Consider the following 11,868-nt stretch of genomic DNA (forward strand, 5'->3'; position numbering starts at 1 on the left):
AAAAAAACATGGCAGTTTTCACTTTTTCACTGTGAACAATAAACGCCCAAAAATGTGAAGCCCATGCAAAATATGAGCATATCCATTTAAAACATATGCCCCCTTTAAAAGACAGCATGTACAGGACCAGATCAGCAAAGAAATAAGACGCACCTGTTTGTCCACAGAGGTCGCCAAAATCCACACAACATCAACTTCTTCAAAGTAGCTTTAAACTAATACGTGACATCTGTAATACATCTGTGCGTATTTGTATTATTCTGATTGTCAATGATGTAGCATCAATGTCCCTCTGTTATTCAATGGAAGAAAGCCACACGTGCTGCTATTGACCCTAACGAGGGCTCGGCTCTATTTCAGTGCACCAACAAGTCAGATGGTGTGACAGTGAAGCAGCTAACTGGTTTTATTATTTACACCTGTGCATAAAGAGAATGTATGATGAGGAAAAGTATTTCAATAAAGATACCAGAAATACACATGCCCCATATCATATTTTTGACAAAGATTTTAATGACATTTTTTAATTGGTTGTCTTCGTATAAAGTTATATTTAAGTAGTTACATAGAGTGAATGAATCATGAATGAAAGTACTGAGTTGCAGCTGCTTGAATGCAAGTAAAATGTGTGAACGTACACTATATAAACACAGGTTTGGGTGTTTATATAGATAAAATGACAGCTTTGCTAAATACACACTTACACATAATGTAATAACACCAGTGAATGAAGGAGATTTCCACTGGCCCACGCTCTTCCGCCGGGCTGAACCAGTGAGTCAGAGTGAGTCAATGACTGACAATATCATTCAGTCATTCATGTCAGTCACAGATGAATCTCTGTGCTGCTTCTTTCATTCATCACACAGATCTTCACTGTCCGATGCATCATTTGGATTCTGTGTGTGTAGATGGAAGTGGGCCATAACTTGTGTGTGTGTGTGGTCATGAGGGGGGAAGGGGCAACATTTGTGTGTCCTGAATAGCCAGCATTCATAAGGTTGCTTCCATATACTGCAGGCTATCATATCACAATCCTCTTCATTGTGGGTCAGTGGATTGAAGTCGGATGAATAGTGGAGTGACACTGAGGGCGTGCTCGTGGATAACACAGTGCTGACTTTGTGTTATGGTCAAGAGGACGTCAGAAGACATGAGGTGCATGCTATAATATTGAGGTAGTGTTATTCTATATGATAAGATATTCATTTCTTGTTGCTGTAAAGGAAAGAGGGATGAATCTTCAGGGTCACATAAGCAGGAAATAAGTTGATTTAACCTGTAAATCTTTGGACATCTAACCTGGAACAAGGACAAGAGAACACATTATTTAAAAAGACAATCTAATGAATAAAAAAAACACTTTTAATGACAGACCTGGTCTTCTTGATGCCAACAGGTAAATGATCAAAGTTTTTTTCACTTGATTTTAAGGAATGCGTTTATCTACATTATAGTTGATTAATTGAAACGTCTTTTTTAATGGATTAAACGCCTTTTTAGAAAATAGTAAAAATACAATGACACATTGTCAAGAGCCAAAGGTGACGTCTTCCATTTGCTTGTTTCCTGTCGGACAGCAGTCCATTTACAACCATTTAAACGCACAGTATACTGTACTGCTGGCAGGGCTCTCTGAATCAAAACAGCAATAAAAATGTTGATATTTGATAGCATCCTGAAGTAGCATGGGACTTGTTGTACTTTATGTTAAGCAACAAATCTGTCTCAAGTGACAGATATCATGTTCATGGACAAGGTAATCAATTATTTCTACTAACGTTTCCATTTCCTTCTAATGAAATAGCTAATAAACAATTGCTCGACTTCCATCCTTGCTTTCCCGTGTTATCCTGTGAGACAGACGACAAAAACAAAAGCCCACAACTTCCCAAAATATAAAACTAAGGTCTACTGGATTTTGGAAACAGCAAATCTGAACATTTGAGAAGCCAGTTGTCCTAAAAAAAAATATTAGTCATTAAACCATCAATATCAGAACAATTGGTGATTAATTGTCTGTTAAAGTACAAATTGAATCATCGATAGTTTCTTCTCTAAATGTAGATATGAGTTTAAAGAAAATGTAAATTAGAATTCTGGTAATGAATGTGTTCTTGTGTAACCCTTTCTATGTTTTGTGCGTTTAACTATCATACTCTGCTTTTAGAAAACCAGATAAGACTTACTTAGTTAGTAAGTTACTTTGTAACTTACTTCGCTGTAACTTTTAGACTCACACCTCACCTGCCGAAGAAGGAACAGGCACAAACTGGCACCAGTGAATTGATTTAATTACAAAGAGAAACCCACAGTGACAAAACAATAACAGCTACATACAGGAAGAAACAATGAAAACTGCCAGGTGTCAACCAGAGGCAGCGATAATCAGAGTCATAAAGACCAGGTGGTCAGTGAATACTGCCATGTTGTTTTCCTTCCTGTAGACATCCGTACAAGGCAAACATACGTTTTAGAACTAACACAGCTAGCAGTGAAACATCAATGCTAAAACTCTACCTGTCAGTCGCCCTGCTAACAGCAGAGGCTCTTATTTTGAGAGATCTATGGCAGTTTTAATTCAAACGTCACTGACAGCGCATGCCAGAGAGAAAGGGGAAAAACACAAACAAACAAAAAAAAACTTACACAAATATATAAAAATATGCCATTAGATTCATATCAACAATTGAGGACCATGGGTGCACTATTTACAGAAAAAAAGGCAATATATCAATATTTACAACAATAGTCTTCTTTCACATACGGGCATGATGGGGTTACTTACGAGGTGAGAGTTACAGTGATAGGATGCTGTGATGGTGACAAATTAAGTGTATGTTTCTTTAAGTGGCACACAAAATGCTTCATTCTTTCAATACTGGTGAAAATAATATTCATTTTTTACTTCATATCTTCAACATATTTGCGTGTTTGTGTATGCTGTGTAGCTGTCAATACACTGGGTTCAGGACCTAAAAATGCAATGTGGAAAGTCATTTATGCTTTTTAATACATATATTAAAAAATTTATATATTTGCAAGGCTTTTTTTTAGACATTTAAAGAAAACCTAAATTCGAATGAAATGAAAGTAATTGATTCCAACCAAAGTAGAGTTGTGTTTACAGACCTGGATGTTACATAATTATGTTTAACCCAGAGATGTCAGAGCTAAAAAACACACTATTAACTCAGTGAAATGGGGGCCCACCATTGAGAAATGTTTTTGTGCTTCCCAAGTCACAGTTTAAGAAACTCTGCTCTGAAATCGCAGGTACCAGCAGAGATAGCACACGGATGTAATACAGGGTTAAGAGGTTGTGGTCATTTCACGTAATTCTGTGAGATTATGAGTTTTCGCTTTTCACAGACTAACTTCATACTGCAGGGAGCTTTTCATTGCTTTACAGCCAGCATGGATATACAGCATTTTCATGGGACGCTTTCTGAGCAGCTGTTGGCACTGAGAACTCAAATATTAACTATGATGTTAATCAAACAGAACATGGAAAAACACTTACATCTGTTACTTATATCTATACAGGAATAATTGAACATTTAAAAAAATATCTTAGCTAGTAGTGAGAAGAAAAGAGAAGATCTCATTACTGATTTTTAACTACAGCTAGCTTTAGGTTAGCTTAGCCTAGCCCAAAGACCAGAAAAGATAGCTCACACAATACAGTCGCTTGCTAATTAATACATTACATCTCCTTTAAATTAACAAAAGACAAAGTTTAATTAAACCAACTAGATAGAATTTGTTAATTAGTGAGCTTCAGAGCATTTCCGCTATGTCTTTATAACTTTGGTTAAACCCAGGCTAGCTTCTTCCTGTTTGCAGCCGTTATGCTAGGCTCAGCTAACCAGCTGCTGGCTGTAGTTTTCGATTTACCATAAACACACAAGATTGGTTTCCCAAAATGTTGAACTATTCCTGTAACATGCTTAAATTCTTAAACTTTCCTCTGCTGCATTCTTCACAGACTTAACTTGACAGAGAACTTGTGGAGGACTCACACAAACAAGAGCTCACTAGCTAGTTAGCAGCAGCTATCACAACAACCAGCCAATCCTCTTAACTGCTCACAGAGTGGGATAGTTAACCTAATGTGAATGCGAAAGGGGGAAATCTAGGGTGAAGTGCCCAGATGGCTGGCAAAGTGCAATGTGGTTTTCTAGGCTTGTGGGGATCAAAGACAATCACTGCTTAACCCTCAAAGCCTGAGGCTAACGTGTGTGTGCAAGGACAAGTCAGAGTCACCCTTTTACTTCAACAGACATCTGCTGCAGGACGAGCAAGAGCTGACTTTTCACTCTGTGTGTGTGTCTTTAATTGGCTTAACTTTTAGCCTTCTGAAGGCACGTGCAGGTGCTCAGCTTTTGTCCTTCTGACCTACTCTGTATCTCAGGCACTCTCCTGGTGCACAAACAAACCACTTGCATCTTGTCCTTCAACAATCAATAATACAATCAAGTGTTTTGTGGGCTTGTTTATTCGCTGTGAAACAATTAATCTTGGCGCTATGTTTCATGTAACAAAAATACCACATTAACTGAAATACTGAGCAAACCTAAGCATTTTGGCACCAAACAGTGAATGTGTTCTTTGTCTCATAAAGATAAACTGGGTTAAATTCAATGTGAAGTGAAGTTTCTGTTTGGATTTGAGAGCTGGATAGGTACGCAACCTGGGACTCTTGGCCACAAACAGTCAATAGTTGAGTAGAGATGCAGTAACAAAATATCTCCAAACCCTCTCCTTATAGGTTTCCTACATTTATGGAGTACAACTCTGAAACAAGAAGCCTGTATTTTGTATTTGGACTGAATTGTTACACCCCTACTGCGTGTGTATGTGTGTGTGTCTGCCTGCCCAAACCTTAACATGCCTATTCATTTCTTCCGGTAGTCAAGCCAGGGCCTCCCTGTTCTTCAACTCAAAAACAAAAAAGTGAAAGCTACATCTTCTATAAATTAAGTGCTGTAAAAGAAGGCGCTAAAAATCAAAACCATAAATACTGTACATAACTATTGTTATCTGCTACCACACAGCCTGGCATCATCTCTAAAGAGTGCGCTTCAGAAATTAGGACAACAAACTGAAATTTCATGGCAAGAGTAATCTTTTCAGATCCCTTAATGTTACAACTTTAACACACACAAGGCTTTGGCATAGTCATGTTAAGGAGGAATTTCTCCAATGCACTTCTTTTCTACTCCAATCCAGTCGTGGGCATCATCCATGTTCATGTCACCTTAAACTGGCAGCAAACATTAAATAAGAAAATCTGATACAATGTGATATCTGTGGAAAAAACTAAACATTTACGTCTTCGGGTTCAGTGAGTAAAGGCGATGCATGAAAGTGTGTGCATGTGTGTTTAGTCCTGTTAGATACCCTTGTAACATATTGCACTTAAATGATGCTCTTATTCCCTCCTCCTCAACAGGAGTGAAGATGATTAAAGCAGTCTCACATGGATGATTAATCATCGTGGAATGGATATTATTATGACCCCAGCAGAAACATCTGATCATCAGATTTGCCAAGAAAGGCTGTAGTCCAGACCCAGCAGGTTTTAGTACCTTTAATACTTCTACTTCACAGACGTCAACTGAACCTTTCTGCTTAGCTCGAACTCTTTCTGAAAAGTCAACAAAATCCATCAAACTTCAGTCTGCGATGGTAAATTATCTTTGTTTCCTTTCATGGCGTTTAGGGTTGATGTCCACGTCCACTTCCTGTGCAATGACATTCTGCAGAGTCCACTTCCTCATCTGTCTCTTTTCTTCACATGTTCTCAATCTAACCACCGATGCATCTGTGAAAGTCATTCCTTCCTCAGTCCTCTTCTTCCGTCTTCTTCAGTAAAGACTTGAGTAAAAAGACAACACACGCAGATGCAAATAGACATGCACAGATACCACTCAGTGAGGAACAACGCACACCATCTGCGACGTAACACAAGAAAACTGGGTCTGAGTAAGTGCAGGAGGGAGCTGACAGCCATATTTTTGCACATAGAGACTGCTGGACTGAGCAAAAGACCAAAAGAACAACACCAGAAAGTGAGGAGTCCGATGGGGGAGCAGAACAGGAGCTTGTGCACAGTTCTCAGCAAGAGGAGGTCAGGGCTTATTGTCTTAGACCCTCCAAAGTAAAAGATGGTTGGTGCTGTCGTCCCGTCCCACTGTTTCACTGCTATTAGTCAGTCTAAAGTCCTCATAGCCGTCCCCACCGGAGATTACTAGATGGTTGGTTTTTGGAGGGATGTGTGCAGAAGCTCGGCGGCGCGCGGAGTCCCGCCTTTGGAGGTTCCCGTCTACTGTGCTGCAGCTCTGTGATTGGTTCCCTAATAAAAGAGAGAAGGGGTTAAAAGTCGAAGGAAGCAATAAGTAAAAATAAAATTGAACACTTTACCAGTGGGAAATAGTTAACATAAAAAAAGCACTGAATACCTGTGGAGTCAATTGCAGTAGGAGGGAAGTTCATGTCAAAGCCTTCAGGTAGCTCGATTGATGTCAGAAATCGAACGTGGCCCGTGTGTCCGTGAGCCGAGCCCATCGGCGCCAGGGGAGATTTCATTGTCCCAGCTCCAGTTCCTGAGCTCACTGCTGGGATTGCAAGCGTAAGGACCACCCCTGCAGAACAAAACCAGCTTTTAAATATGCCTTCCCCCCCCCCTAATCAGCCAGATGATGAATGTCAAATTCCAAAATACCTACAATGGCTCTAAATATGATATTACCCTTTTTTTTATATTAAAAATGAAAGTAGACAATTTACTGAGCAAAAATACACTAGGAACAATATTTATTACATATGTTTGCATGTGTTAATATAGTGGTTTCAACAGCCCCCATTTGATTTAATGATAAAGTGAAACTAAATGGCAATACCATTTACTGATGCAGCAATTTTTTTGGTTTCTCTGAATCAAAAGGGTGTTTTACCTGCACTGGTGCCGATCCACAGCAGATCCTTACAGGCCAGCAGTGCTGTGATTCTCAGACAGGCGGCCTTGTGCTGCCTGATGATGGCATCTGCACCTGAACGGAGAGAAAGAAATGAAAGAATAGGATGAGGACAGGGGAGGAACAGGAGAAAAAGGAGTGACAAAGAAATATGACAAAGAAAGGAGTAGGCACTGACTTTTTCTAAAATCAGGATTAGAGAAGAATAAGGGCAAAAAGCTTACAGCATACGACAGCATACTATGAGCATCTGTCCAAACTAAAATTATCTTGTATGTTCACGTTTTTTCTCACAATCTACATGTGCTCGTATTGTCAATGTGTGTTTTTACCTGCAAGCATCTTATGCACAGCAGGCGCCACGTCCACCTCTGTCAGGCTCTCCAGGGTCTGAGCGTGGTACAGTTTGACATATGCGCTGCCCTGCAACGCCAACCACACACCCTGACCGTATGCCACCAAGCAAGTCACACACCGACTGCTGTCTGTGCCCACCTGGAACCAGTGCTGAAGTGAAAGAGACAGAAGGGAAGAAGAGTAAACACACACTGGCCTGTCTTGTCATTTATTTACCTCCACACACATCCTTCCATCCAGCCACGTACCTCTTGTACCAGTGTAGTTGTGTTGATAATAAGGACTCTGTTCTGTGAGCCACACCAAAGCTTTCCTCCCACAGGAACCATTTTGGTGACAGGGCTACTGGGCGTGCCAAGAACTAACGTCTGGGAGGACTGAGGGTCCCAGAAACTACCTGCACGTTGAGAGTAGAATAAAACAACATCAAAAAGAGTCAAACACTATTTTTGTGTTTTTGAAATCCCCCAAGCACTCACGTCACACTGATGACTTACCTGCTTCTCTCTGATAAACAATCACCTCTCCATTGGCCAAAGATACAAACACTTTGTTGTCCAAATACCTGTAGGAAGCCAATAGGAGGGATGTCAGAATAACAGAGGAAGACATTTAAACACAGCTCCATCGAATGGCTTTCCAGCTACTTGTCATCACAACTTTCCCATCACGTATGTTGTCTTTAAAGGCACAGTAGAAAATGAAAAGGTAACTTGCAGTATGCAGAGGATGGAAGCTGAGTGTTGCATCTTCATGCTGTTTTTACGGTTCCGGATGTTGTCCGAGGACTGGTACACGTGGATGCTAACAGAAAGGGGTGCATTGTGGGAAATTAGTTGATCAAAAAGTACAGGAACAAGCTGTCTCTATGAAAGTACAGATAATAACTATGATGCATTATTGTGTGTCTGACATCACACACCATCCATCCTCGGTGCCCAGCCACACTGAGCTCTGGTAGGCCTCGGGGTCGATGCTGAGCAGGTCCTCCAGGCTCGCCCTGGTGAACGAGCCCCGGGAGGAGCGGCGCATGGCGCGGCCATCCATGGGGCTCTCTGTGTGAGTGCGGCCTCCTCCTCCGCCGACACCCAACATGCCAGGAGCTCCATAGGAGCTCGGCACAGGGAACTCTTGCTCCTCCTCGCTGCTGGTGGTCTCCGTAGCCATGTCCTTGGAGCCTGGACCCTCGTCATCTTGAAGGGGGAATGAAAAAGACTTTAGGTATAGACTGTGAGTGTGTGTGTGAGACTGGAGTGTGTATGAGTGTTTTTACTCACTGCCATAGCTGGATGATATGGTGGAGTGACTGGCCTGACTCTGCAGGGTGGAGGACGGGCTGGGTGAGTCCTCATCATCGGTGTCATCACTGTCAAAAGGAACAAGCTCCGCCCCTGGTACTGGAAATCAATCCATCAGTTCATCAGGCTACATATGCATTAAACAAAAATGTGCAGTGCATACAGGTTGAACACAATTCAATAAAGGCTAATATAAGAAAAGACCACAGCAACTTGTTTAATATCTTTCAGGACAGACCTGTAGGTTGCTCCGTCAGCTCTAGAGAGGAGTGAGAGATAGAAATATGGAGCTGCTTCTGCTGGGTGTGACCGGGTGCTCCAGAGGCAGGGACGTGTGTGGGCTCTGATCCGCGCTCCCTGAGAGGCACAGAATATAATGGAGATCAGAAACAGAGTCGACAAACCAATAAGGTGCAATTTAATTCTTCTCTGACCTTCAAAGTTTACGTCTGTGTGTTAGTTGCAAGTACGTACATTTGCACTGACCTTCCCTTGAGTCCTGGTACTGCAGCGATACATATGATCCTGGCTGAGCAGACAGCGATACAGGCCTCCACTGTGGGCTCATCTTTGATGTTTAATAGACACACCTGGAGAGAGAAAACAACAACACATCAGTCGAACTGTTGGCAAAACTCGGAAAGAAAATGCATATTTTTCTGGCTATTAAATTATTGACACATTTACAGTATTTTCCTCACCTGTCCCACATATCCATCGCTGTTACACACCCAAACCTCACAGCCACTGTCGGGACAGCTGTGGCTTGGGGAGGCACACGAAAACTGGAGACAAACAAAATACATCAGTATTTCTTTTCAGCATTTGTAAAGAGGGCTTTACCTTCAAGTATACACAGACAATAGATGCTGCTCTTACCTGCATGCCACTACGTGTCTTCATGATAGGTATGGCCTTCAGAAACTCTGGATCCCACTGGTCCTTATTCATCGCTAAACACACAGAAATTTGACAGGTAAAGCCTCATTTATCAAGCAGCTGATGGGCAGAGATGCTGAACTCAAACCTCTTTAAATGCCGTCTCTGCTCTCTCTTCCTAATGCACCTAGTTTCAGCACAGTAACTTTTGTTTTGCTTCACTGACCTAGCTTCTTCTTGGCTTCTTCAAAGGCCTGTTCAAAGTTGGAACGAATGTCCGGCGAGGTGAACTCGAAGACGAAGCTGCTCTCTGCGGACGCCGTGGTAAACTCCAGCTTTGTGGGCAGGCAGGTCATGCTGAAGGCCAGAGACTGCTTCTCTGACAGCTCCCTGTGCACCGACGCCATCAGATCCTTTATCACCTCGTCCAGGGACTGAGAGAGAAAGAAACAAGAGGAAAAACACACAACTGTTAGAGGTTTACCTCATCATAAAGCAGTGGACGATAAGGAAGAAGAAAATGAGTCAAACAGTACCTGGTGTGGGAAGCTGAGGGTCTCAGACAGTTTGCTGATCTGACCCAGAGTGCTGAGATCCTCGTCTAGTCGGCTGATCATCTTCTGGATGCTCTCCTTGTTTGTGGCCTGAGTGGAGCCTGATGCAGAGATATGTAATTAAACAACTGAACGCCACTAAACTTCTGAAGGCAAAGTAACTTAAATAGTTAATTCCTGGTCTTAAGGTGGAGCCTTACTTTTCACCACCTCCACGTCCTCCAGGGGAAGCTTCCACAGGAACTTGTATTTACTGGAAGTGTCGATCACACTTGCAGCCGAGTATCTGAGAGCGTGAGAGCAAATGAGAAACAGACACAAAAAAAGAGAGAAAAAAGATTGAGAAAATGAGGTTAACAATAAGACATATTTTGTCATACATTGTATGTCTGTTGTTAAACACTAGGGGGCAGTGCGGCTTGGTAACCCTGCTGTGATGTGTGTGTGTGTGTGAGTGGGTGTGTGTCCGTACAGGCTCATGGAGCTGCGCCTTAATGAGCCAGACTTCCTCTTGAGAGTGGTGCAGATGATCAGATCACTGAAGAGGAAGAGAGAGCGGTCTTTTTTCCCACCGACCGTCTTCTACAGAGAGAGAGGAGAGAGGACGAGCTCAGACACTGGGTTTAGGGGTGATCCATATACCTATTAAAGTCATATCATTATACAGCTATCTGTAATCATTTCTTTACTTTTACTTATTTTCCAAGATATTTGTCAATTAAAGCACTTCTTACCGCCTCCATAACCATTTCCTGTCTCAAGAACTTCCTCTGTGGGTTGAGAATCTAACAAACAGACAGGGAGAGTGAATCATCACTTCAAACCATAAAAAATAACTGCATACTGTTGCCGTCTCACTCTTTGAGGATTTAGGAATTAAACAGCTGCACAAACTGTAAGAACTTTTTAGATTTAACAAGTAAGACAAAGAAAAAAACACATTGTATCAATTAAACAAGAAAGTAATCTGCAGATTAGTTAAAAAAGAGGTTGTTAAACAGGCAAACATCAGCTATAAACAGCGGTTTATGTTTACAGAAATAAATGTCTCACGTGTTCAACTCCCTCTATGTGCGCCTCGATCTCCTGGATGACCCTCGCCTCCCTCTCCGCCTCCTCAGCGGAGCGACGGCCCTTGTTGATCTTCTCTGCCAGCCGCTTGATGTCCCTCTGTGCGTCCAGTAAGTAAGGGTGGTCCGGGTGATCCTCTGAGGTGTGCTTCAGCAGGTCCTAGAACAAAAAACAAATATGTTCATCTCCCTTTACATGAGCGTCTTGTCGCAGAACCCAAGGCTTACTTATAAAGACAGTGTTGAGTGATGTTTTGAGATGGTTCACCTTCACCAGCAGCTCGTATCGAGGAATCCTCTGGACCGGTTTGATCATGAGATCGCCCAGAGCCTGTTTCTCCTTGTTCTCACGCATGTTTTGCTGTTGGAGTGAAGGAGGTAGAAGAGTGGATATAAGAGAGAAGGTGAAAACAAGGTAGCCCAAGTAAAAGTCTGCAATCAGGTCTGTGTTGCACTTCATGTTTCTACCACAAGATGGCAGAGTGGTTTCAAAGTAAAACCTTGTCTAGCATGGAGATCTGTGGTTCCCATACTTTTCTAGCGGCACACCACAGCAGACATCAAAGTGCTTGTCAGTGGTCTACCAATTTTGAGTTGACCTATTAACAGTTTTTACGTCAAATTATCTGGTTGTATTGCTGTAAAGTGAGGATTCACTGACAATACTGAGTCTTTTTTTACAGTTACAGAAACAAATGACATAAAAAGAAAGACATTTTAATTCACTAGT

At 41.9% G+C, this 11,868-nt stretch overlaps 1 protein-coding gene across 1 annotated transcript in view; it reads right to left on the minus strand.

The window, feature by feature from the left end:
* Positions 1-2,277: 2,277 nt before the first annotated feature.
* LOC138596852 (rho guanine nucleotide exchange factor 17-like) overlaps positions 2,278-11,868 on the minus strand; it is a 66,542-nt gene continuing 56,951 nt past the window's right edge. Inside the window, exons 6-25 of the mRNA XM_069668279.1 lie at positions 11,407-11,499; positions 11,122-11,298; positions 10,803-10,853; positions 10,541-10,650; positions 10,269-10,354; positions 10,051-10,169; positions 9,741-9,948; positions 9,515-9,588; positions 9,337-9,420; positions 9,122-9,225; positions 8,874-8,992; positions 8,615-8,734; positions 8,260-8,530; positions 8,055-8,141; positions 7,835-7,902; positions 7,586-7,734; positions 7,313-7,487; positions 6,960-7,055; positions 6,465-6,647; positions 2,278-6,358 (exon numbers count right to left, since the gene is read on the minus strand). Coding sequence (XP_069524380.1) covers positions 6,150-6,358; positions 6,465-6,647; positions 6,960-7,055; positions 7,313-7,487; positions 7,586-7,734; positions 7,835-7,902; positions 8,055-8,141; positions 8,260-8,530; positions 8,615-8,734; positions 8,874-8,992; positions 9,122-9,225; positions 9,337-9,420; positions 9,515-9,588; positions 9,741-9,948; positions 10,051-10,169; positions 10,269-10,354; positions 10,541-10,650; positions 10,803-10,853; positions 11,122-11,298; positions 11,407-11,499 — 2,583 coding nt within the window. The 3' untranslated portion in view covers positions 2,278-6,149. The remainder of the gene's footprint in view (positions 6,359-6,464; positions 6,648-6,959; positions 7,056-7,312; positions 7,488-7,585; positions 7,735-7,834; positions 7,903-8,054; positions 8,142-8,259; positions 8,531-8,614; positions 8,735-8,873; positions 8,993-9,121; positions 9,226-9,336; positions 9,421-9,514; positions 9,589-9,740; positions 9,949-10,050; positions 10,170-10,268; positions 10,355-10,540; positions 10,651-10,802; positions 10,854-11,121; positions 11,299-11,406; positions 11,500-11,868) is intronic.

Source organism: Semicossyphus pulcher, unplaced genomic scaffold, assembly GCF_022749685.1.
Source record: "Semicossyphus pulcher isolate SPU_LCO1_2020_fin unplaced genomic scaffold, fSemPul1.0.p SCAF_19, whole genome shotgun sequence".
In the NCBI taxonomy this organism is placed as follows: domain Eukaryota; kingdom Metazoa; phylum Chordata; class Actinopteri; order Labriformes; family Labridae; genus Semicossyphus; species Semicossyphus pulcher.